The 25,156-nt window shown below is 41.3% G+C and overlaps 1 protein-coding gene across 9 annotated transcripts in view; it reads left to right on the top strand.

The window, feature by feature from the left end:
- The window catches only part of TBC1D22A (TBC1 domain family member 22A), a 387,661-nt gene that overhangs the window by 173,291 nt on the left and 189,214 nt on the right, over positions 1 to 25,156 (top strand). For all 9 annotated transcript variants that reach the window (XM_056797602.1, XM_016425535.2, XM_007502511.2 and 6 more), the window contains exon 9: positions 20,893 to 20,999. In XM_056797602.1, the coding sequence (XP_056653580.1) occupies positions 20,893 to 20,999 (107 nt within the window). The remainder of the gene's footprint in view (positions 1 to 20,892; positions 21,000 to 25,156) is intronic.

Raw genomic sequence — 25,156 nt, 5'->3', positions numbered from 1 at the left:
GAAAGATTGCCCTGTGGAAGAGAGAGCCCAGTAGAAATTAGATACATTTCAGTGGGTCCAGTTAGAGCCGATTTGTGGTTTCTTCTAGCTCTGTCAGGAGCTCCTGAATTGGAGCCAAGGAAGATGTTGGGAATCATCCCCAGACTTTCTGGTCAGGGTGTCCCAGGGATTTTAGAATAGGTGATTGCAGAGAGTTGAATTGTTCATCAACAATAGATGATAACTTGAGAAAAAACTAAGGGGTGCCAGAAACAGAGGACTAAGTGGGGCAGAGCTTGTTGAGATATAGAAGGCAGTTTGCTAGCTACAGGAAGGGGACATGTGTCAGCTAATTGAGGGTGGCCTCACTTTTTGGAGACCTGTGGTAATGGAAGGTGGGCTTCCTGGGGAGGTAGCCCTGTGTCTTCAAACACCAGGGATATTAGGGGTGGATGCAGAATCTGGGAAGTTGGTGTTTTGGCAAAATGACTGGTTATCAGGTGCTCAGGTTCAAGTCTCCACCACTTGGCCATAAAAGACAGGAGGACAGTGGCTGGATCGAGTCTCTTGTAAAGATTGTTTCAGTGTGGGTTGCTTTAGATGGTTTCTGAAGGGCCTCCAACTCTGAGATTTTGTGATTTTCTGACCTTGGAAAAAAGTTATTATCAAATCATACTTCCTCTGACAATGTCTGGAGCCTTGAAACCATACTAGGAAATAATGATAATAGCATATCTCACTCATATTGCTCCAGGGCTTAAAGGTTTATGTGGGGTAGAGGGTTTACTCTTTCTGTAGGTTGGGCTAGAAGGAGGAAAGCTCATTTTAAACTTTTTTTGGATGAGAAAACTGAGGCATAGAAGTGAAGATATTTGTCCAAGGTTAGAGATATGATTTGAATCCAGGTCCTCTCCCTATTACTTAGAGTTTACTCATTGTAGCTGTCTGCTAGGCTTAGGCTGATATAGCTCCATGCCTTATAGATCATTGCCATAAACTCCAGGCCTGTCAGCTCCCTGGTTCTCTTCTCCTGGAAGCTTTTGTTAGTGTTCTACTTAGAGTATGCCATAAAAGTGAGCACAGTAATGTATAGGGCTTGACCAAGGCCTAGGCCAGTCCGAGACCCCTCTCACTGCCCAAGGTATCATGCTGTATCTAACATCAGCCACAGAAGAGGTTTGATTCTGTCAGCCTGCTTCTTTGGACACAAATTGTAATTCCTTTAGCTCTTGATGAGCTGCTCAGATGGGGCTGAATCCCTCATCCTTTCATGGCCCGCCTTCTGGTGATGAATCCCTGAGCTTTGTTAGAACCTGGGCTGGTTCTCCTTTGATCATCATAGAGTCAGCACAAATGGTCAAAGGACATGAATAGTCAGTTCTCATATGAAGAAAATAAAAACTATCAATAAGCACATGAAAAAGTGTCCTAACCCCCCCCCCCCCCATTATAGAAATGCAAATTAAAACAACTCTGAGGTACCACCTCCCACCAGCAGACTGGCTAGTATGACAGCAAAAGAAAGTGATAAATGTTGGAGGGGATGTGGCAAAAGTGGGACACTAATACACTTCTGGTGGAGTTATGAATTGGTCCAACCATTCTGGAGGGCAATTTGGAGCTATGCCCAAAGGGCGATAAAAGACTGTCTGCCCTTTGATCCAGCCATACCACTGCTGGTTTTTGTAAGAGAAGTTACAAAAGGAGAGAAAAAAATCATATCCAGCAATACAAAGGAACAGCCCAAGTGGGGGAAGGGCAAGGAAGACTCAAGATTCCAGGAAGGAACAGATGAGCTGAGAGAATTCAAAACTGCCAGCTTACTTCTGGTCAGCTCTCTGCTGGAGTGGATGGTCTGGGAGGAGGATCTCTGAGATGGAGGATCCCTCTGGACATTGACCACCTTCCAGTGAACCCATAAATCTCTCCAGTTCCAGCTGAAGACAAAAGTAGACTGGGGCTTTAGAAAAAGCCGTCTACTGAGAAGATCTCTCTTTCCCCAAAATGTCCTGAAATTCAACTCATAGCCAGATTAGTTTAGGGGGAAGGACAAACCCAACAACTGACCAAAAGGAGGGTCAGAAAGACAGCCTGAACCCCTCAGGATTTTGGGGGGAGGTCAGTTGCTAATCTGTAGGGATTCCTATCTCCTAATTTCCTCACCCAACACCCTCACTCTCCCTGCCCTGTATGTTCTCAAAAATAAACTGTTACCATTTAAAAAATTTTTTTTTATTTGGGCATTTCTAAACATTATTCATTGGAAACAAAGATAATTTTCTTTTCTTCCCTCCCCACCCTCCCACCACCTTTCCCTCTCCCATACCCGACGCACGATTCCACTGGTTATCACATGTAATCTTGACTCAAACCCATTTCCATGTTGTTGGTATTTGCATTAGAGTGTTCATTCAGAGTCTCTCCTCAGTCATATCCCCTCCACTCCAAAGTGTTACCATTTAGATCAGGTCTGCCTGCTTGCTGATATCAAAGCAGGACACTGAAGATTTGGGGAGAATCATACCATTCCCCAAAAGGGGAGAACTAGTTCAAGACCAGAGCTGAGGAGTGAACTAAGTCTCAAAGGGAAAGGTGACAGTTGGGATATTGTTAGGATCCAGAGGCAGGAAATTTACCTGCCTCTCAACAGTAGCTAAGATCAAGAAGGGAGGCAGTGGGTCATTTCTCTAAGATTTTCTCCTGCAGTCCTTAACCTCTGTCTTCCAAACCCAATCTCAGAGGAGACATATTCTGACCCTCTGGAAGACAAATTGTGCTGTCTTCCCCAAGGGGGAGAGAGGAGAGGATCAATCTCTTCCCTCTCTCCATTTCTTCAGTTCTCTCACCCCTTCTCTCCAGTTCCCCTGTGTGTGTGTGTGTGTGTGTGTGTGTGTGACCTTCTTCTGGTCATATATTACAGATTGGCACCCCAGTTAGCAGGACAAAGAACAAGATTCTATTATCAATAGTCAACTGACTTTGTACTCCAAAGAGATAATAAGGAAAAATACTTGTACAAGAATATTCATAACTGTGCTCTTTGTGGTAGCAAAAAAGTTGGAAAATGAGGGGTGATATCTGTTGGTGAAGGAATATTATTGTGCTAAAAGGAATAATAAATGGGAGAAATCCCATGTGATCTCTAGGAACTGATGCAAAGCAAAAGGAGCAGAACCAGAACAACATTTGTACACAGAGACACTGTGGCACAATCGAATGTAATGGACTTCTCTACTAGCAGCAATGCAATGACCCAGGACAGTTCCAAGGAACTTATGAGAAAGAGCATTAGAAAAATATATGATCAATCACATAGTGTGATAGGGATATGCTTGGAGTTTTGATGTTAAAGGATCACTCTACTTCAGATAGAAATAACACAGAAATAGGTTTTGAACAATGATAAGTGTATAACCCAGAGGAACTGCTTGTTGGATTTGGGAGGGTAGAAGAGGGGGGTGAAGGTGGGGTGGAGATCATGAATCATAGAACCATGGAAAAATATTCTAAATAAATTTTAATCCTTTGTTAACAACAAAACAAAACAAAACATAGAGTCAGCAGTTGGGCTGAAAGCCAGTTTCCGCATACATTAAACAGGAGACTTACAGAAATAATTTTTCTCTGGTTTGCCCTTCATAGTTTCACTCAAAGATGTGAGAAAATGGAAGAATTTTCTTACCAAAGAGTCCTGACTTCCCTTACTCCTGGACTGTCTTAGACCATTTCACCCTCAGTTACTGAAGAATAGTGGCTCCCCCAATGTGAAGGAGGAGAGGAGAGGAGAGAGGAATCTAGAGATTCCTAGAGACTCTAGATTCCTAGAGAATCTAGAGACTCTCGAGAAAGAATTCCATGGATCCATGAATGCACACCCAAGCATTACTAGAAAGAGGGCAAGGTCATTTGTGGAGTGACTGAAAGGTGTTATTGACGTTTTGGATGACATTCCCTTTCGAGCCAAGGTTTGGATCTGAGCCTTTCTGTCTAGAATGACTAGACTGCTGCTGAAGCCCAGACTAGCCCCAGAGTCTATACTCCCCTCCTCCTGGGGCTGCCTTTACTTAGGCTTATCTCACCAGTCTGCTGCTGCTGCTGTTGCTGCTGCTGCTGCTGGCCAATCATTTTACTTGTCTGCCTTATTGATCTCCAAATTGGAGTTTGGGAGTTAGGCGAAAAGGAAGTGAGCACAGAGAGATTGTGGAAAGCTTGGAGGTGTGGGAACAAAACAGCTTGGGATTGGTATCTCTTTCTTCCTGTCTGAGTTAGGGCCATGTTCCTCATATTTCTGAGCAGGTTCCCTCCTGTGTAAAATGAAGAGGATGGTTGAAAAGAATCTCTGAGTGCCCTAATGTTGTGCACGAGTCCTGGGTTCCTCCTGTTGCCCTTAGAGCACACTTGAAGAATTTCAGTGCCAGCTTGCTTCAGAGGCAGAAGGGGTTTAAGCCAGGACCCTCAGCTTTAGAAAGCAGCTTCCCAGTTCTAGGGTGCTTCTCCCCCCTTTTCAGTGTCAGAGCTGGTAGGGAGCTTAGAGATCATTCTCTCCTTGTCCCTGGGAGGACTTTGAGACCCTGAGGTGAAAGTGCCTTGCCTTAGGACACTCAGCTAGGTAGGAGCAGAATTAGGGCTGACTTTTTTGGATTTTATCCCTATAGGCTTTCTTTCCTTTGAATTCTGGAGCTCCTGGCTTGTCTCAGGCACCCCCCCCCCCCCCCCCATCCTCTGATTGCCTCAGCATTTAGTAGAGGCAATTCAGAGAGGCTGTGTGGTTGATGTTGTAGAGAGAGGTGTAGTTTCCAGTCTTGGTTCTCTCACATTCTAGCTGTGGCATCTTGGACAAATTCTTGAACTCTGCTGAGCCTCAGTTTTTTCATTTGTGATATAAGGATAATAATAGCACTTACTTAATTGTAAGGCACTTAACACAGTGTCTAATAAATGCTAGCTACCATTATTTTTAATAATTATTTTAAATACTTTTCAGTGGCATTTTACTGTAATCTCTATTGCATTTTGTTCAGAAAAGCATGGGTGTAATATTTTTGCTTTTCTGCATTTGTGAGGTTTTTAGTGTTCTTAGACAAGATTAATTTTTGTCAAATTTCCATCCATAGCTGATAAATATGTATACTCCTTTCTCTTTCCATTGCATGATCACCAGCAAGATCTATCATAACAGTTTAAAAAATTTTATTCAGATCTTTAACTTCTTGTTTATTTTTTAGTTAAATTTATCCAAGGGGGGAGCTAGGTAGCACAGTGGATAGAATGCTAGTCCTAAAATTGAGAGGATCTGGGTTTGAATCTAGCCTTAGACACTTCTTAGCTATGTGACCTTGGGCAAGTCACTTAACCATCATTGCTTAGCCTTTGTTGCTCTTCTGTCTTAGAATTGATACTAAGACAGAAGATACAAATTTAAAAGAAGATTTTTTTTTTATCTAGGTAAATTGTGCTCTCCCATTACTAAAGTTTTATTGTCTCTTTCTCCTTATAATTAATTTAGTTTTCCTTTAAGTAATTAAAAGCTATGCCATTGGGAACATAAATGTTAAATACTGAAATCAATAATTATCTATATTACTTTTAGCAAAATGTAGTTTTTTTTCCTTTTTACCTCTTTTGAGTCTATTTTTGTTAATCTGAAATCATAATTGCTACCTTCTTTTTGTCACTTGAGTCTATTTTTTGCTGTTGCCTTGTCTTTAATCATTGTTGCTGCCTCTGCTTTTTGTATTCAGCTGAGACATGTTAGATTTTGCTCCAATGCTTTAACTCTGTGTAAAACTTTGTTTTCAGTGTGTTTCTTGTAAGAAATATATTGTTGGATTTTGCTTTCTCATCTAGTTGTCTCCTAGAGTCATTAATTTTCATTTGGTGCATTCTGATTTTTAGGAGTTCGTTATTTGAAGTTTTTTTTTTTACCTCTTCTAAGATGTTCCTTCTTTTAATAATTCTCTCCTTGGCTCTCATTCCTTTTATGCAGCATCATATCTTCAAATTTGTGCATGACCCAAGTTCGTTTGTTCGTTCATCTGTTCTTCCTTCCTTCCTCCCTCCCTTCTGTTTTATTTTCAAATGAAGATGTACTTTCTTTCCTTTTTACCACTCCACTACCCATCAAAAAAGCATGAAAATAAAACCCATTATAAGATAGTTAAGCAAAATATATTTTGCCTTGTCCTTCATTGTCTATGTCCAAAAAATATGCCTCAGTGGATCTAGTCCATTACCTCACTATCAGGAGAGGTAGGCAGCATGTTTTCCATGAATCCCTGAAATTGGGGTTGGTCTTTGTATTGAGCAAGAGTTCCTAAATCTTTCAAAGTTATTTGCTTTTACATTATTGTTATTATTATATACATTATTCTCCCAGTTCTGCTCACTTTACTTTGCATAAGTTCATACTGGTCTTCTCAGTTTTCCCAGTTTTTTTTTTTTTTACCATCCCAGTAATTTCTCCCAGCACAGTAGTTTTCTGCCACATTCCGAGGCCATAACTTGTTCATCATTTCTCACTTAATGGACACCTACCTCTTCAGTTTCCAGTTCTTTGGAGCCACAAAAAAGAGCAGCTGTCAGTATTTACGTTTCCATTTCCTTTTTCTTTGCACTCTCTGGGTCTATAGACCTAGCCACTAGTGATATTGTAGGGTCAAAGGGTATACAGTTTAACAGCTTTTTGGGCATCCTTCCAAATGGCTTTCTAGAAGGTTTAGACCTGTTCTCAGCTCTGCCAATGGTACTTTAATGAATGTTTTCCCACAGCTCCTTCAGCTTTTGTTGGTTTCCTTTGCCAGTCTGAAGGGTGTGAGGTAGTACCCATTTTGAAGTTTTTTTTTTTTTAATATGACTTTTCATGACTTGACTTCCTCCTTTACACATGGAGTGCTTCAGAAATCTGGGCCTCATCCTTGCTCAGAGGCCATGCTATAAGTCCAGTGGCAGTTCTTTTGATTTGTTTACTTAACCATCCCTCGGTTAACATTCACAAGTAAGTCAGAATTGAATGAGAGCTGGCAAGAAGAGGCCCAGGCAGTGAGCTCTGAGAATTCTGAGGAAGGAAAGAGGTGGAGGCTTCATAAAGGAGGTCAAATATGATTTGATCCTTGGAAGAAGAGGTTCAGTTAGAGATTTGAGGTAGGTATTATGTTTTTTTTTTTTTTTGAGGGTAAATAAGCTGTGCTTTTAGGTAGATAGACAACCCCCCTCCCTGCCCCCTTTGTAGTTTATCAGTTTCCTTGGGTGGGTGAATGCAATATTAATAATGCATCTATCATTTTGGTAGGAAACTTTCCTAGGATGGTTACCTTTTCTATCACTATCTGTCACTATTGCTTTGAGGCTTGCTCTGAGCAGAGATGTTGGAGGGGTGGTATCAGCAAAACAATAGAAGGGAACAGAAAGCAGTCTAGTTTGGCCAGAATGTAGATGAGTAGTGTCAGGTGTCAGGATGGAGACAGTTTGGAAATATCCTTGAGTTCTAGAGCCAGGAGTTGTGGTCACAGCCTTTGTATATGGTTTGAAATATTAGTGATGTGTTGGGAAAATGTCTTGGACTTTCTCTCATGGAAGATGCTCATTCTCTTCCCCTGGATGTGTCATTCCTGCCTGTGATAATCGCTTTGGGGCATTAGGAGGATGAAGGGGCTTCCCTGTTTCTATGGTAGTGGGCAGAGTACTTCTCTTCTGGATTTCCCCAGCTTCCTTGTCTGTAAGATACCTGCCAGGAGGGAGGGACATAATGAATGAGCTCCCTGGAGAGATGCTGGTCATGCATAATTCATGATGCATTTGGGGACCCTAATGTCTAAAGGATCTTGAATTGAACTCAACTAACTGGGGATCCCAGCCCATCCCCTTTGTGTCCATTCTGTCAGATTCTCCATGCTATTGCTGGGACTTCCCCATAGGAACATCAGATCCATTGAGCACTTTGTTCTCCAGATTTGCAGTTTATTAATCTGAGGCAATATCTAGTTGCTTTAAAGGTCTCAGAAAGAAGTTGACAAAGGAAAACATTTCCAATTCGGCTTCTTGTTATTGATGCTGTCTGACCTACTTACAGTCTCATTTCAAAGACATTAGGATGAATATTTCCCCCCAATTAATTCCAATTGGTATGTAGCATATTGAATTGTTTCTGAAGGTAGCTAAACCATGCCTTTTAGATAGGAAACTCCCCAGTCAGTTTTCTCTGATGGCTGTGTATGGTATAAATAATGTAGCTGTGATTTTTATAGGAGGGTTGCTTAGGTTGAGTATTATTATGTCACTCTCTCTTTGAGGTTTACAAAGCTCTTTAACTCAACCCAAAGTAATTTTCCTTCCATTTTTTCCATGGAGAACCCGAAACCCAGAAAACTGAGCTAATTTGTCCTGCAGCTAGGAAATAGTGGAGCCCAGGTTAGTGCTTAAGTTGCCTTGATACCCAGCTTTTTCTGGGGTACTGCATCCCTACCTTTCTTGGGTCTTTAGTGCTGATGATGGCTTGTTTCCTTTTTTGAGCCTTTTGATGGACCTGCTCTGGTCACTTACCAGAGAAGGTCTATCCCACGTCAGCTAACATCAGTTTCCAGGACTATTGATGCTGTGTCAGGTGAGACTTTAAATTCCATTGGGTCCAAACTCTCTGTGTCCCTGAGAGGGGAAGGGATTTCATCAAGATCACAGAGAGGCCTTCCGGTCAAGATGGCGGCTTAGAGAAAGCTAAAGTTCAGACCTCCGGAAACCCTTCCCAACCGATCTCAAACTATAAGCTCCTAAGGCACCGAAATTCAAAATGATCAACAGCATAGACCCTGGGAATCCTCCTCCTGGACCTACACCTGGATCAAAAGGTACGGCCCCCCTCAAAAGCCAGAACCCGAGATTACTCGGACCTAAGGGGTAGGAGCGCAGAGTCCAAGGCTCCGGGAAGCCGCAGCCCCGCCCCCCTCAGAGAGCAGGGTCGTCTGAAACAACAGCAACCATCAGGGCGGGCAAAACAGCCTCACCAGCTGGATCCTGCTATCCAAGTCTCAGTGAAAGTCACTGCCCTTGGAGCTCCGGGAAGGTGCGGCCCCTTCCCCCGCAGAGAGCAGGGTCGTCTGAAACAACAGCAACCCTCAGGGCGGGCAAAACAGCCTCACGGCCCGCTATTCTGAAGGCAACTTCTGGAAAGCAACCTGACCCAGTCCAGTCAAGAGGGCACCTTAGCAGCAGGGAAACAGAGAGAGCCGGGGGAGAGTGTGACCCCCTGGTCCGACCCTTCCATTCCAGTTCCAGTGAAAGTCATTGCCGGAAGGCATACTCAATTTAACCTAGGGAAAGCTCATAGAACCGACAATCTGCCCAGGGCTAAAGCCTCTGAACACCAGTCAGAGATAAGAAAAGCTAATCCTCCCCATTCAGAGATGGCAAACTCCACAGAAGCACAGAAGCCCCCAAATCCCAAGAAAAATAAGAAGAAAGGGGCGACTTTGGACACATTCTACGGAGTCAAAATACAAAATACAGAGGAGATAGAATACGATACACAAGAACATGCTCCGAAACCTTCCAAAGGAAATGGAAACTCTCCACAAACCCATGAAGAATTTGAATCAGAAATGACCAAAAAGATGGAAGCCTTCTGGGAGGAAAAGTGGGAAATAATGCAAAAGAAATTCACGCATCTACAAAACCGGTGTGACCAAACTGAAAAGGAAAACCAGGCTTTAAAGGCCAGAATCAGGCAGCTGGAAGACAACGATCGTGTAAAAGAGCAAGAATTAATAAAGCAAAGCCAAAATACCAAGAAATTAGAAGAGAACATAAAATATCTCACCGACAAGGTGACAGATCTGGAAAATAGAGGGAGAAGAGATAATTTAAGAATAATTGGACTCCCAGAAAAGCCAGAAATAAACAGCAAACTGGACATGGTGATACAAGATATAATCAAAGAAAATTGCCCAGAGATTCTAGAACAAGGGGGCAATACAGCCACTGACAGAGCTCACAGAACACCTTCTACACTAAACCCCCAAAAGACAACTCCCAGGAATGTAATTGCCAAATTCCAAAGCTATCAAACAAAAGAAAAAATCCTACAGGAAGCCAGAAAAAGACAATTTAGATATAAAGGAATACCAATCAGGGTCACACAAGACCTTGCAAGTTCTACTCTGAATGATCGTAAGGCATGGAACATGATCTTCAGAAAGGCAAGAGAGCTGGGTCTCCAACCAAGAATCAGCTACCCAGCAAAACTGACTATATACTTCCAAGGGAAAGTATGGGCATTCAACAAAATAGAAGACTTCCAACTTTTTGCAAAGAAAAGACCAGAGCTCTGTGGAAAGTTTGATACCGAAAATCAAAGAGCAAGGAATACCTGAAAAGGTAAATATTAAGGAAAGGGGAAAAATGTTATCTTCTTCTTTTACTCAAACTCTCTTCTATAAGGACTACATTTATATCAATCTATGTATACTAACATGTGGGGAAAATGTAATGTATAAATAGGGGGTAAAGAAAGACCAAATAGAATAATGGTTCTCACACAAAGATTCACATGGGAAGGGGAGGGGAAGAAAACTCCTATAAGAAGGAGAGGAAGAGGGGGGGGGGTTACTTAAACCTCAATCTCAGGGAAATCAACTCTGAGAGGGTAAAACATCCAGATCCATTGGGATCTTGAATTCTATCTTACCCAACAAGGGTAAGGAGAAGGGAAAACCAAGGGGGGGAGGGGGAGAGGGAGAACAAAAAGGGAGGGAAAGAGAGGGGGGAGGGGGAGGGAAGAAAAAGGGAGGGACTAAAAAGGGAAACATCAAGGGAGGGGACAAGGGGCACTGATTCAAAGTAAATCACTGGACTAAAAGGTAGAGCCGAAGAAGAAAAGGTTAGAATTAGGGAAGGCAATCAAAATGCCAGGGAGTCCACAAATGACAATCATAACTTTGAACGTGAATGGGATGAACTCACCCATAAAACGTAGACGAATAGCAGAATGGATTAGAATCCAAAACCCTACCATATGTTGTCTTCAAGAAACACACATGAGGCGGGTTGACACCCACAAGGTCAGAATTAAAGGATGGAGTAAGACCTTCTGGGCCTCAACTGATAGAAAGAAGGCAGGAGTGGTAATCATGATATCTGATAAAGCCAATGCAAAAATAGACCTGATCAAAAGGGATAGGGAAGGTAATTATATTTTGTTAAAAGGGACTCTAGACAACGAGGAAATATCATTAATCAACATGTATGCACCAAATAATATAGCACCCAAATTTCTAATGGAGAAACTAGGAGAATTGAAGGAAGAAATAGACAATAAAACCATACTAGTGGGAGACTTAAACCAACCATTATCAAATTTAGATAAATCAAATCAAAAAATAAATAAGAAAGAGGTAAAAGAAGTGAATGAAATCTTAGAAAAATTAGAATTAATAGACATATGGAGAAAAATAAATAGGGATAAAAAGGAATACACCTTCTTCTCAGCACCACATGGCACATTCACAAAAATTGACCATACATTAGGTCACAGAAACATAGCACACAAATGCAAAAAAGCAGAAATAATGAATGCAGCCTTCTCAGATCACAAGGCAATAAAAATAATGATTAGTAATGGTACATGGAAAACCAAATCTAAAACCAATTGGAAATTAAACAATATGATACTCCAAAACCGTTTAGTTAAAGAAGAAATCATAGAAACAATTAATAATTTCATCAAGGAAAATGACAATGGCAAAACATCCTTTCAAACCTTTTGGGATGCAGCCAAAGCGGTAATCAGAGGCAAATTCATATCCCTGAAAGCTTATATTAACAAACAAGGGAGAGCAGAGATCAATCAATTGGAAATGCAATTGAAAAAACTCGAAAGCGATCAAATTAAAAACCCCCAGCAGAAAACCAAATTAGAAATCCTAAAAATTAAGGGAGAAATTAATAAAATCGAAAGTGATAGAACTATTGATTTAATAAATAAGACAAGAAGCTGGTACTTTGAAAAAACAAACAAAATAGACAAAGTACTGGTCAATCTAATTAAAAAAAGGATGGAAGAAAAGCAAATTCACAGCATTAAAGATGAAAAGGGGGACAGCACCTCCAATGAGGAGGAAATTAAGGCAATCATTAGAAATTACTTTGCCCAATTATATGGCAATAAATACACCAATTTAGGAGAAATGGATGAATATATACAAAAATACAAACTGCCTAGACTAACAGAAGAGGAAATAGAATTCTTAAATAATCCCATATCAGAAATTGAAATCCATCAAGCCATCAAAGAACTTCCTAAGAAAAAATCCCCAGGGCCTGATGGATTCACCTGTGAATTCTATCAAACATTCAGAGAACAGTTAATCCCAATACTATACAAACTATTTGACATAATAAGCAAAGAGGGAGTTCTACCAAACTCCTTTTACGACACAAACATGGTACTGATTCCAAAACCAGGCAGGTCAAAAACAGAGAAAGAAAACTATAGGCCAATCTCCCTAATGAATATAGATGCAAAAATCTTAAATAGGATACTAGCAAAAAGACTCCAGCAAGTGATCAGAAGGATCATTCACCATGATCAAGTAGGATTCATACCAGGGATGCAGGGCTGGTTCAACATTAGGAAAACCATCCACATAATTGACCACATCAACAAGCAAACTAGCAAGAACCACATGATTATCTCAATAGATCAGAAAAAGCCGTTGATAAAATACAACACCCATTCCTATTAAAAACACTTGAAAGCATAGGAATAGAAGGGTCATTCCTAAAAATAATAAACAGTATATATTTAAAACCATCAGCTAATATCATCTGCAATGGGGATAAACTAGATGCATTCCCAATAAGATCAGGAGTGAAACAAGGATGCCCATTATCACCTCTACTATTTGACATTGTACTAGAAACACTAGCAGTAGCAATTAGAGAAGATAAAGGAATTGAAGGCATCAAAATAGGCAAGGAGGAGACCAAGTTATCACTCTTTGCGGATGACATGATGGTCTACTTAAAGAATCCTAGAGATTCAACCAAAAAGCTAATTGAAATAATCAACAACTTTAGCAAAGTTGCAGGATACAAAAGAAACCCACAGAAATCATCAGCTTTTCTATATATCTCCAACACAGCTCAGCAGCAAGAACTAGAAAGAGAAATCCCATTCAAAATCACCTTAGACAAATAAAATACTTAGGAATCTACCTCCCGAGACAAACACAGGAACTATATGAACACAACTACAAAACACTCTCCACACAACTAAAACTAGACTTGAGCAATTGGAAAAACATTAACTGCTCATGGATAGGACGAGCCAATATAATAAAAATGACCATCCTTCCCAAACTTATTTATCTATTTAGTGCCATACCCATTGAACTACCAAAATACTTCTTCACTGATTTAGAAAAAACCATAACAAAGTTCATTTGGAAGAACAAAAGATCAAGGATATCCAGGGAAATAATGAAAAAAAACATATGATGGGGGCCTTGCAGTCCCTGACCTTAAACTATATTACAAAGCAGCAGTCATCAAAAGAATTTGGTACTGGCTAAGAAACAGAAAGGAAGATCAGTGGAATAGACTGGGGGAAAGCGACCTCAGCAAGACAGTATACGATAAACCCAAAGATCCCAGCTTTTGGGACAAAAATCCACTATTCGATAAAAACTGTTGGGAAAATTGGAAGACAGTGTGGGAGAGACTAGGAATAGATCAACACCTCACACCCTACACCAAGATAAATTCAAAATGGGTGAGTGACTTAAACATAAAGAAGGAAACCATAAGTAAATTGGGTAAATACAGAATAGTATACATGTCAGACCTTTGTGAAGGGAAAGACTTTAAAACCAAGCAAGACTTAGAAAGAGGCACAAAATGTAAAATAAATAATTTTGACTACATCAAATTAAAAAGCTTTTGCAAAAACAAAACCAATGTAACTAAAATCAGAAGGGAAACAACAAACTAGGAAAAAAATCTTCATAGAAACCTCTGACAAAGATTTAATTACCCAAATTTATAAAGAGCTAAATCAACTGTACAAAAAATCAAGCCATTCTCCAATTGATAAATGGGCAAGGGACATGGATAGGCAGTTCTCAGATAAAGAAATCAAAACTATTAATAAGCACATGAAGAAGTGTTCTAAATCTCTTATAATCAGAGAGATGCAAATCAAAACAACTCTGAGGTATCACCTCACACCTAGCAGATTGGCTAACATGACAGCAAAGGAAAGTAATGAATGCTGGAGGGGATGTGGCAAAGTTGGGACATTAATGCATTTCTGGTGGAGTTGTGAATTGATCCAACCATTCTGGAGGGCTATTTGGAACTATGCCCAAAGGGCGACAAAAGAATATCTACCCTTTGATCCAGCCATCGCATTGCTGGGTCTGTACCCCAAAGAGATAATAAGGAAAAAGACATGCATAAAAATATTCATAGCTGCGCTTTTTGCGGTGGCCAAAAACTGGAAAACGAGGGAATGCCCATCAATTGGGGAATGGCTGAACAAATTGTGGTATATGTTGGTGATGGAGTACTATTGTGCTAAAAGGAATAATAAAGTGGAGTAGTTCCATGGAGACTGGAACAACCTCCAGGAATTGATGCAGAGCAAGAGGAGCAGAGCCAGGAGAACATTGTACACAGAGACTAATACACTGTGGTATAATTGAACGTAATGGACTTCTCCATTAGTGGCGGTGTAATGTCCCTGAACAATCTGCAGGGATCTAGGAGAAAAAAACACTATTCATAAGCAAAGGATAAACTATGGGAGTAGAAACACCGAGGAAAAGCAACTGTCTGAATACAGCAGTTGAGGGGACATGACAGAGGATAGACTCTAAATGAACACTCTAATGCAAATACTATCAACAAAGCAATGGGTTCAAATCAAGAAAACATGTAATGCCCAGTGGATTTACGCGTCGGCTATGGGGGGTGGGGGGGAGGAAAAGAAAATGATCTATGTCTTTAATGAATAATGCTTGGAAATGATCAAATAAAATATATTAAAAAAAAAAAAGATCACAGAGAGGGTAAGTAGGAGAAGGTGGAACTTGACTTCAGTGCAGATATTCCCTACCCTGCCTCAAGTTACTTGGCCAACACTGGAAACACACTCAGCCTTAGAGATGGATTTTCTTTGCCAAGGCTACGGCTTTTCAGTAGAGAATGGAAAATGATCTAATCTCTGCCTTGGTTTGAGGAATTGAGCTCATCCACTGATGGCATTAACTACCATAATAAATAATGGCATTTTCTCAGCCATTTAATGTATTTAGGCTACCTTTCAGGCTCCACCTGAAAATAGATTTAAAACTTCCTTCAGAATTCCATGTGAACTGGAACAACCTCCAGGAATGGATGCAGAATGAAAGGAGCAGAACCAGAAGGACATTGTATATGGAGACTGTGGCACAATGGAATGTAATGGACTTCTCCACTAGCAGCAATGCAATGATCCAGGACAACCCAGAAAGACTTATGAGAAAGAATACTTTATCCACATCCAGAGAAAGAACTATGGGAGCAGAAACACAGAAGAAAAACATTTCCTTGATCACATGGTTCTATGGGAATATGTTTGGGGATGTAGACTCTAAATGATCACTCTAATGCAAATAATAATATGGAGTAATTCTTGATTAATGATATGTGTAAAACCCAGTTCAACTGCTCGTTGGCTATGGGAGGGGCAGTGAGGAGGGGAGGGAAAGAATATGAATCATGCAACCATGGGAAAATACTCTAAATTAATTAATTAAATAAGTTAAAAAAAATAAAACTTCCTTCATTTCATGGAATGTTTCCACAAAGGTATCAAAGTATCATTTGGGCTCAATAAGTTTGAAACTCTTAGTGTACGTCAATGAAAGACAGAGACTGAAAACCTGAAGCAGTAATTTAGACCTCTATGAGCCACTGAATGGAGAGATTACAATGTAAGATGTATTCAGCTAAAAGTGATCAAGGAGAAGACTGATGTTGAATGTTCTGAGACTGGAACCAAAGCTGATTGGGGATAATACTTTGAAAGAAATTTTTCTTTTGCCTCACTTCAGATCAAATCATGCTGGAGTCAGGCTCTCCCCATGATGCCATTGTTTCTCTTTGAAAATGAAGGTTGAATAGCACCACCTGCTATCAGTTTTGAAGATGACCACTGTTTGGTAAAGTGATACCATCTCATCACAAAGAATGGCTATAGGGTTTTTGTGCTTTTAAGAGCATCTGCCACATCTCTCTCTCCACCTTCCCCCACCCGAGAATGTGTTTGCATTTCTCTAAATGCTTTAGGACAGTGAACCTTTGGTTTCATTAACATTGTATAGGTTTCTGTTAGCACCCTTTGCAAATCTGCTATGGTCCTTTTTCCAATTCCAGAGAAAACTTTATTCAATGTGGGAATTGGGAGAAAACTTCATTGCACTATTTGAACCTAGCTCTGTGTGGCTGAGAAGCTGGACTACCTCTACCTGCTGTTCAGGGACCATTGACTAAAGATCTAGATCCATAATGGTAAACCTATGGCATGTGTACCAAAGACGCCATACAGAGACCTCTCTGTGGGCATGTGCACTGTCCCAGGCAGCATTAGTTACTAGAAAGGCAGAGGGACTCCAGAGGAGCCGCTCTCTTCCCTCTCTCCACTGTGCCTCCCTTCCCCTCTACACTTACACCCTCCCCTAAGTGGAGTATTCAGACCACTCCTCTCCCTTTTTTCTTTCCCTGACTGGAGTAAGGGGGGGAGGGCACATGGTCTCTAGAAAGTTCTGAAAGGTTCACCATTACTGACCTAGATTATGCTGAACAGAAAGCCCCTCAGACCCAAAGATTGATTCAAGGAGTTTGCTCCCAATTATGCATCTCAAACAACTCTTATTTTATTTAAAAACGGGCCCCATGTTGGTCAATTAGTTATTGTTTCCATGTCTTTTTAATTGTTTATAGATACTTGAGGAAGAGTAGAATACCTCTTTTTCTGGATTCAGGGAATTGTACCTGTTCATTCTCCTCCTTTCAACTTGGAAAGTCCTTAATCTTTCCATCAATTAGAAATCAGATTAATATTATGTTGTTTCCTTTTAATAAATTGGACTCATTTCATTAATTGCTCTTAAAAGTCTGTCTCCTCGGTGTTATAGTTTGTCTTTCCCTTTATTTGGGGGTCCAGTCCTAAGCTGAGGAAGTCCTACTTCTGATTCCTTGGGCAGTTGGCGTACATCACTTAATAGAAATGCTCAGAGACCCAAACTTTTGTTTCCTTAGTCATTTCATCTTTCAACCACCATTATGTAATGTTTGGGCCCACATTCGTCCATGTTCTAGTCCACATTCTGTTCCATACTGGTCCAGTTAGTATAGGTTAGTAGGAATTAGTAAAACAGTGTTGCCTAGGTCTGGAAGTATCTAGGGACTGAGCACACTAGTCGGTTGTTAAAGGAGAAATAACTAGTGTTTTAGGCATGAAACAAAATAAAGTTATTATTCTAAATAATAAAGCATTCCTTTGAAATTCACTTAGATTTAATCTTGTATCCCTCCTCCTTCTAAGAGAGCTATCTCTTAGAACAAAGAACTTCTTTTAAAATAAGAAGCAAAAAGGCAGTCATCAAAACTTACCAAGATAATTATATGATGGCTTTCTGTTATTTTGGCCAAGTCATTGTAGGAGGTGGCAAAACCTCTTCTTTGGGCAGTGCTTGTCACTTGTTGCTTTGTCACCATAATTCTGTTTGTGATATAGAATTTCTTTCCATTCACCCTGTTGTAGTCAGTCATTGTGGGTCTGGTTTCCTTGCTGACTTCACTTTGCACTGGTTCATGGAGATCTTCCCAGTTCATCACAATGGTGATTTTCATTTGTGCCTGTAACCATCTCCACTTTGGGGCATCGGCTTGGCTTTTGCTATTATTAATGTGTAGCTATAAATCTTTTGGTGTAAATGGAGACATTTTCCCAAAGACCTCTTTGTGGTGTATGTCTCCTTTTACATTTTTCATGATTCCAACTTGGTTTCCAACATGGTTGTATTAATTCATATGGACATGCCAAATACTTCATTACTCCCGTCTTCCCACAGCCTCTTCAACATAGACTATTCCAGTATTTTGACGTCTTTGCCAAATCTGGAGGCAACATGAAACCTCAGGGTGATTTTTGATTTTCATTTCTCTTATTATGAGTGATTTGGAACATTCTTTCATGTGATTATTAACAATTGTTAAATAAAATTGTTCATATCTTTTACCGCACATCTATTGGGAATACCACATGACTTACATGTGTGAGAGAAATTATATCTGGTTAAACCTTCTCCCAGTCCTTCAAGCTCACAACCGATGAGTCATCCTGGTCTCCTCATTTCCTCTCACTCCCCCCATCTCTAGTATAGTGCCAAAGCTTGTCAATCTCACTTTGCTTCATCTCTTGAAAACATTCTCTTCTCTTCGATGACCCTCATCACCTCACACCTAAATTTTTGCAATAGTCTCAGAGTGTAGGGGGATGGGTGGTCTGCATACCTCATTCCTCCCTACTCTAATCTATCCTCCATTTAGCCACCAAAGTGATTTGCTGAAAATGCACCTCTACTCAGTTAAGCCCAGTGTCTCTCTATTATTATTTGCAGGATAAAATATAAAACCCTCTATTTGGGTTTAAAAATTCTTTCTAAATAACCTAGCCCCCTTCCAATCTTGCCAGTTTTCACTCCTGCCACAAAATACCCTGAGTTCTTGGTCTCCTTGATTTTCCTTGAACAAGAGACTCCATCACTTGGTTCTGAGGTTTTGGGCATCATCTCTGGCTGTCGTCCCTCAGGTGGTGCTGGGCTGCTATTCCTTCATATTTTTGCCTCTTAGCTTCTTTGTCTTCTTTCTAGTCTCAGATAAAGCTCCATCTTTGACAGGAAGCCATTGCCAAGCCTTCTCTATTCTAGTTCCTTCTCTCTGAGATTGCCCTCATCAATCCTTTCTAGGGCTTGTTTGTATGCGGCAGTTTACCTGTCATCTTCCCTGTTAGACTGTGAGCTCTTGGAGGCCAGGGAGCATGGTACTTGCTTTGTTGGTTTTTTTTTTTTTTGGTTGTTGTTTGTTCTTTTGTTTTGTTTTTAGTTTTTTTTATTCCCAGCACTAGCAAATAAATGCTAGTAGGCATTTCAGAAATGCTTCTTGACCTGGTTTGACTTGACTTCTTGTAAGAAAAGTTCTTTGGCTTTTAAAGCATTGTGGAAATGGAAATTATTCCTATTGGTGATTTTGCAGTAGTTCTTATAGCCCATTCTTATCTTGCCTGCCTATAGATCTTTGTGAAGGGCTGCTACTGTAGAAGGTGCCCTGTGAACTGTTCCATGGGCACCCTGTCTATTCTTCTTGTCTTCATATTTCCATGGCAAAGTAGGAATGAATAAGACATGGTTCACACAGAGAGGTACTGTACCATGAGTTCACCACTCTCACTTCCTGCTCCAGTGGCTCAACTTTTCCAAATTTGGTTTTGCTTTATAAGCAAACTTTTTCTCACTTCACTTAAATGTTGAGTTATTCTTCAGTCATTTAGACATATTTGCAAGTGTGGTATGTGCAATGACAAGAGCCCCAGAAAAACATCCATTTTGATTGTTGTTTGCATTTGGACTTGGACATGTGAATTAGGTTTCAACTTTAAGTACATTTTATTATTAAGTCAGCACCCTTCCAGAAGGAAGCAACCCAGACTTAGGTTGTGTGTTATTCATCATCTACATTTGGATCTTCCCCTTTTTTCATTCAGACTTTCCTCCATTCTGTGTTCTCTAGTGGAACTTTTTCTCCCACCAGTGTGATCTTAGAGTTCTTCTACCTTTTCAGCTTGTTGGGTGCTTGTTCACAGTCCTCTAGAGAACAGGCTTGGCAACTTCAGATTTTTCTGTAGGGATCCTTGAGGAAGGGTCAATGTAGCTTTAGAGCCAGAAGGGACTGTGAACCTTATTGAGTCCAGTCTGGTGAGTAGTGAGTGAAAGGGCTTGGATATGAATTCAGCTCTTGTGACTTTAAAACCACACCCTAATCATAGTAAGAACTTCTATTTCCATTTCTGGTGCTTTCTGTTTTCCTTCCCAACCACTTGGGGAAGCAGGTTTAAGAGAGTCTCATCATCCTCCCTGGAGAGATGAGGATAAAGAGTTCCCTTGTCCTCACTAACTCATCCTCAGGCATCTGGTGTCTGAACTTGGTGGCTCTCTGATCACACCTTCCCTTTATAGGCTAGGCCACCTTCCCCGGCATAGATTGCCTCCCCATTTCAGCTTATTAGAGGGTGTTTGTGGGTTGGTAAGGCCAGAACATTCCTCTTCCTGCAGCCAACCTGGCACTAGTTTCTCTAGACTAGTGCTCAGGTGGCAGACATGCCATCTTTCGATGGCCCTCTAGTTACCAGGTACCTCGGGTGCTTGGAGGGGCCCTTTCAGTTTTGTCATGGCCTTGAAAAGCCCAGGGTCATTGCCACTTCCTTCTGGAATGTACTTGACCTGCTTGTCTGTTTTCTGTCTGCCTAAGTAGCAGACTCGGTGTCTCACCAGCAGAAGTAAATATTCCCAAATAAGCATCTTCATTACTAATGATGTTTCTTTTAGTTCTGAAATGCTTGAGAAGGCATCACTGACTATGTATTAATTATGCTAGTTAATCGGAGAAGGTTCAGAATATTCATTATCTGCAGCTAATTAGTTATTAAAATGGAGAACCATTAAGTGATGGGGTTGAGGAATCCATTATTCATTTGGAGTGTTACCTGGGGAACTTTGGGACAAAGGCTCTGTTACTATTCCTTTGCCAGTTGTGTAGCTTGGCCTCAGTTTCCCCACTCTGTGGTTTCTTTAATTTTTCTTTTCAATGCTCTCTCCCATATAGAAGAAGAAGTTGAAAATGTGGATGTTTCCTGTGTGCCTGAAGAGGTCCTGAGGAACATTGAAGCTGACAGCTACTGGTGCCTGAGCAAACTACTGGATGGCATTCAGGTAAATGATGCCCAGCCCCTAGGGCAGAGCAGAGTCTGGATGGGGGAATGTTGATATTGTTTTCTCTTGTAGATAGAAGGAACATTAGCTTGAGTCCTTTAATGTAAATAAAGCCCAGGGATTTCAGTAATACCAAAAATAGGAATTTAAAAAATCACACCTGTATATCAGGTGAACTTGACTTAATGATGGTGTCATCTTTTTAAGGACTCTGAATGCTAGATGCTTATGTCGAGGGAACATCAATTATGTCCTTGTTCTGGGAGTTGATTGATCTGTGGCCCCTGAAAGCTAAGCAGATGATAAACTTCCATATCATTGACTCAAAACCTCCTCTCTTCCTTTCAGTTGGGAGAACCGGTTCATGAACATGAATCATATTTACATGCCATCCACTTGACTACTTGAGCAGAATTCCCCTACCATTTTCCCTAATAGTGAGAGAAGGATCCCAAATCCCTAATCCAGAACTGTAAACATCATTGCCCGCTGGGAAAGAATCAAGTGACTTGGTTTAGTTGGATGAGATAGTCTTTTCCCAACCCATTCAGAGAAAAACTCTGGGCTGCAAGGTCCTCAGATAGCAGATGGGGCCAATGTGGGGAGGAAACTCGTTTAACTTACTTGGCTGGCCCCCAGACAGCTGTCACATACTGACTGGCCCTCTCTGAGCCCTGGCTCCAAGGCTGCCTGATCTGACTGGTTCTAGGTTGAGCCTTTGAGTCAGCTTTGTTAGATATGGACAAGGCTTCATAGCACTAGACTGATGTTACTTTTTTATATGCAGCCAGCATGTAGTTAGGAAATGGAGTGGACCTGAGAAGAGGTCTCAGATTTAGTTACCCAAATCTCCTCTTCTCTCATGATTCCCTAACATGATTTCCCACAAACTCCCTAAAATCAGTTCTGCTACTAATTTCTCTACCTTCTGTATGATCATGGGTAAATATGTCACTGCTTCTCTCAGTATTCACATCTGAAAAATGAAAAGATTGGACTAAAGCTTCTTCAAAGCTTTTACTAACTCTAAAATTCTGAGGTTGTGACATGCATTGGGAGATCTGATTTCTTACAGAGAGGACTTGCTGACCCATTCCTCTCCAACTAAGCTGTGCTTTGAGAAAGGAATTCCTTGGTTATTGAGATGCCGGGAAGACGTGTTAAGAAAATTGGTGACAAAGTAGAGCTCACAATCTCTATGGTGGAGGAGTTCTCAGAGACCATTGAGCCCCAAACAGAGCAGTTCAGTGTCCTTTGCATGGAAGGAAACTGCTAGGAAAACTGCCCAAGAAGTCCAGAGAAGAAGAAGAAGTTTTCCTAGGGATCTGTTAAAATGACATTTTAAAAATGTATGTTAGCAATGGGATATAGCTTTGAGGGAAGGGAAGGCCACTTGGTGACATGAATAGAGGCTGACTGTCAAGACCAAGGGAATTGATGGTCTTGCCACCCTCCACCAAAGGTGACACTCTATCTGAGTGGCCAGACCACATCCAGATGTATAGATCTTGCCACCTTCTGTCCTAGTCAGGACCTACCTCTAGTACAAGCATCCATTTTGGGCACCATTTAAAAAAAAAAAGGGATAAGAGGTAGTGGGCTCGAATGACAGTGAGAGAAAAATCATATAATTTAAAGACTGACTGAAGGGCTTGGAAATATTTGGCCTGGGGTGGATTGATTCATCGTCTTCAAGAATAGCCATTGTCCTTCAGCAGAAACATCACATTTTCACTGCTTGGCCGTAGAGGTCATGAGTAGAAATCATGGGGAGAAGTTTGAGACTGGCAGATTTCAGTTTAATAGAATTGAAAAATTCCTTCCCAGCTTTCCACAAGAGAGATTGAGGAGCTCAGCAGGAAGTGAGGTTCCTCTGCTGGAGGTCAAGGCTTGGCTAGATGACCTCTTATATTCTAGGATTTGTCAAATCAGGGCTACTGATATCTTACCCAGTCCACATATGCTTAAGGTATCTGAGTCTGTTCATCCTGAGAGGCAAGACTGTATCCAGCATAAAAAGGGTGCTCAGAGCTCAGCCATTATCCTTGCTTGGGGGATTTGGGGAACATTGGGGTCATTGACATCTGAATGGCTCTTGGGAGAAAAAGGGACCAGACTTGTTTTGGCTGCCAAGGCACAAAGTGGGACCAAATGCATAGCAGGTAGTGGATGGCTTTGTGCTGACTATTGAGAACATCCTGACAAGGAGAACTCTGGAACATGGAAGGTATGGACTGAGGAGTGAGGGATTTTTCCTTCATTCTCCGGAGATTTAGCTTTAGCTGCAGGATTCCATATTCAGGCTGAGGAAAGCAGAGCAGTTCTTGAAGTTAGATGGGGTGACCGAGGTGCAAGATGTACTTCTACAAAGTGGATATGTGATGTGATTATTTCCTTTTGGGGGGTGGGAGGCACCTAGGGATGCCATGGGTAGAGGGACCTGAAGGAATTTCCTCTCCTGGGCAGACTGCCCCCTGCTCTTTTGTGTATCTTTTAGAGGCTATCCTGGGGCCCCACATCTAAGCCTTTCTGACTTTTCTAATGCTGCCTCCTGATTCTGATTCTGCCTTCTCCCTAACCACAATGAGCCTCCTTGCTGCCTCTAACTCATCCTGTTGCTCTTTTTGGAGTAGCCTTTTGCCTAAGCTTTGGGGGCCTTTGGCACTAGAGACCATTTAGGCCAGCCCTCTGTCTCACTGCTCAACCTGCCTGCTCTGAGCCCATTCTTTTATTCAGATCATCCCTGATCTTTCTAGTAGGCTTCCCTTCCCTTCTCTGTCCCCATCCTCATCTCCGGCAGTCTCTTACCTCTCTCAGAACTCAGTTTTCCCATAACTTCGACCCCCCCCCCCCAAAGGGGCTGGCCTCTACTTCCTAAAATTTATGTGCCCTTGGCTCAGGCCTCTCCTGGTTTTGCCTCTCTCCCTCTATTTGGGTGCCTATCTTTGATAAGGGATTTGTTTTCTTTGTGTTAATACTTTCAGTGCCTAGCCAGAATGTTGGAGAAAGCAAAGGATGCTAAGAAATGTCAAGAAAATTTTATTTTCATGGGTAATGAGATCTGTAAAAATAGCAATTGGAATGCTGTGGCTTCTCTTCCTGGGTGGTCATGCTAGGCAGAATGTTAGGTTAGGAGTCAGGGCCCTGGGTTTAGGTTTGTTACTTGACCAACTGTGTGATCCTGGTCCAGTCCCTCACTCCCATTAGGCCTTATTTCCTCACATGGGAAGTGAAGGGGCTGAAAATCAATGCTTCTAAGATGACAGGAAGTGTGGAGGCATGGGCCTCAATAACTCCTCTGTCTGAAGAGTTACCAAGCACATTCCCAACATTCTGTGTTATTGTGTCCATTTTCCTGATGGGGAAGCTGAGGCTCAGAATCAGGAAATGCCTTTGTGGGTCTGAGCCAGCACTGGTATCCAGGTCCCCCAATACCACTTCAGGAGTCTTTCCCAGCAGAATTTTGCCTGTAGTACAAGGCAGCAAGAGTCAAGAGCCAGTGAGGCTGGGCCTGAGGCCAGCAGAAGCTCCTGCCTTTGAAGTACCTATTCTCAGCATGGTTAGTGTTGGAGGCTCTGAGACTTCTGGGTGACATTAGGAAGGAAAGAAGTAATTGACTGTGTCTGTCCCCAGAGAAGGGCTCCCTGAACTTGGAAAATTGTTCTCCCCTATCTGAAAATAGATTCTGAGCATGTGTACACACACATGTGTATATATGTTTGCCTATAGAAATACTTAGTGATATTGTAAACTTATGTACTTAAATTCTATAATTATAATTCTGTTCAGTATAAAACACTCTCAAGCAAGACAATGAGCTACCGAAGTTTATCGAATATGGGACAAATATGGTCAGACCTGTGCTGGAGCAGAATCACTTTAGCTGTTGTATGATTGGTGGATTGGACAGAGAAGAGAATAGAGGAGACAAAAATATGAATAGGAAGGGTCTTCCAAGAATCCTAGCAAAAGATGATGGGAGTTTGTGAGTAGAGATAAAGGATTGGACCTGAGAGGTGTTAAGGTAAAAATGGTAGCATCTGTAGATTGAGAGAGAGTGAGCAGTTGAGAGTACCCCACAGTGGTGAATCTGAATGATTAGAAGGATGGTGAGTGGTCCTCTTGTCCCTTTGATGGCAGGAGGGAAGAGGCTAGGA

The sequence above is a fragment of the Monodelphis domestica genome, chromosome 5 (genome assembly GCF_027887165.1).
Source record: "Monodelphis domestica isolate mMonDom1 chromosome 5, mMonDom1.pri, whole genome shotgun sequence".
NCBI classification, from domain to species: domain Eukaryota; kingdom Metazoa; phylum Chordata; class Mammalia; order Didelphimorphia; family Didelphidae; genus Monodelphis; species Monodelphis domestica.
Note: the sequence above shows the minus strand (reverse complement) of the source record. Positions and strands in the feature narration are given on the sequence as shown.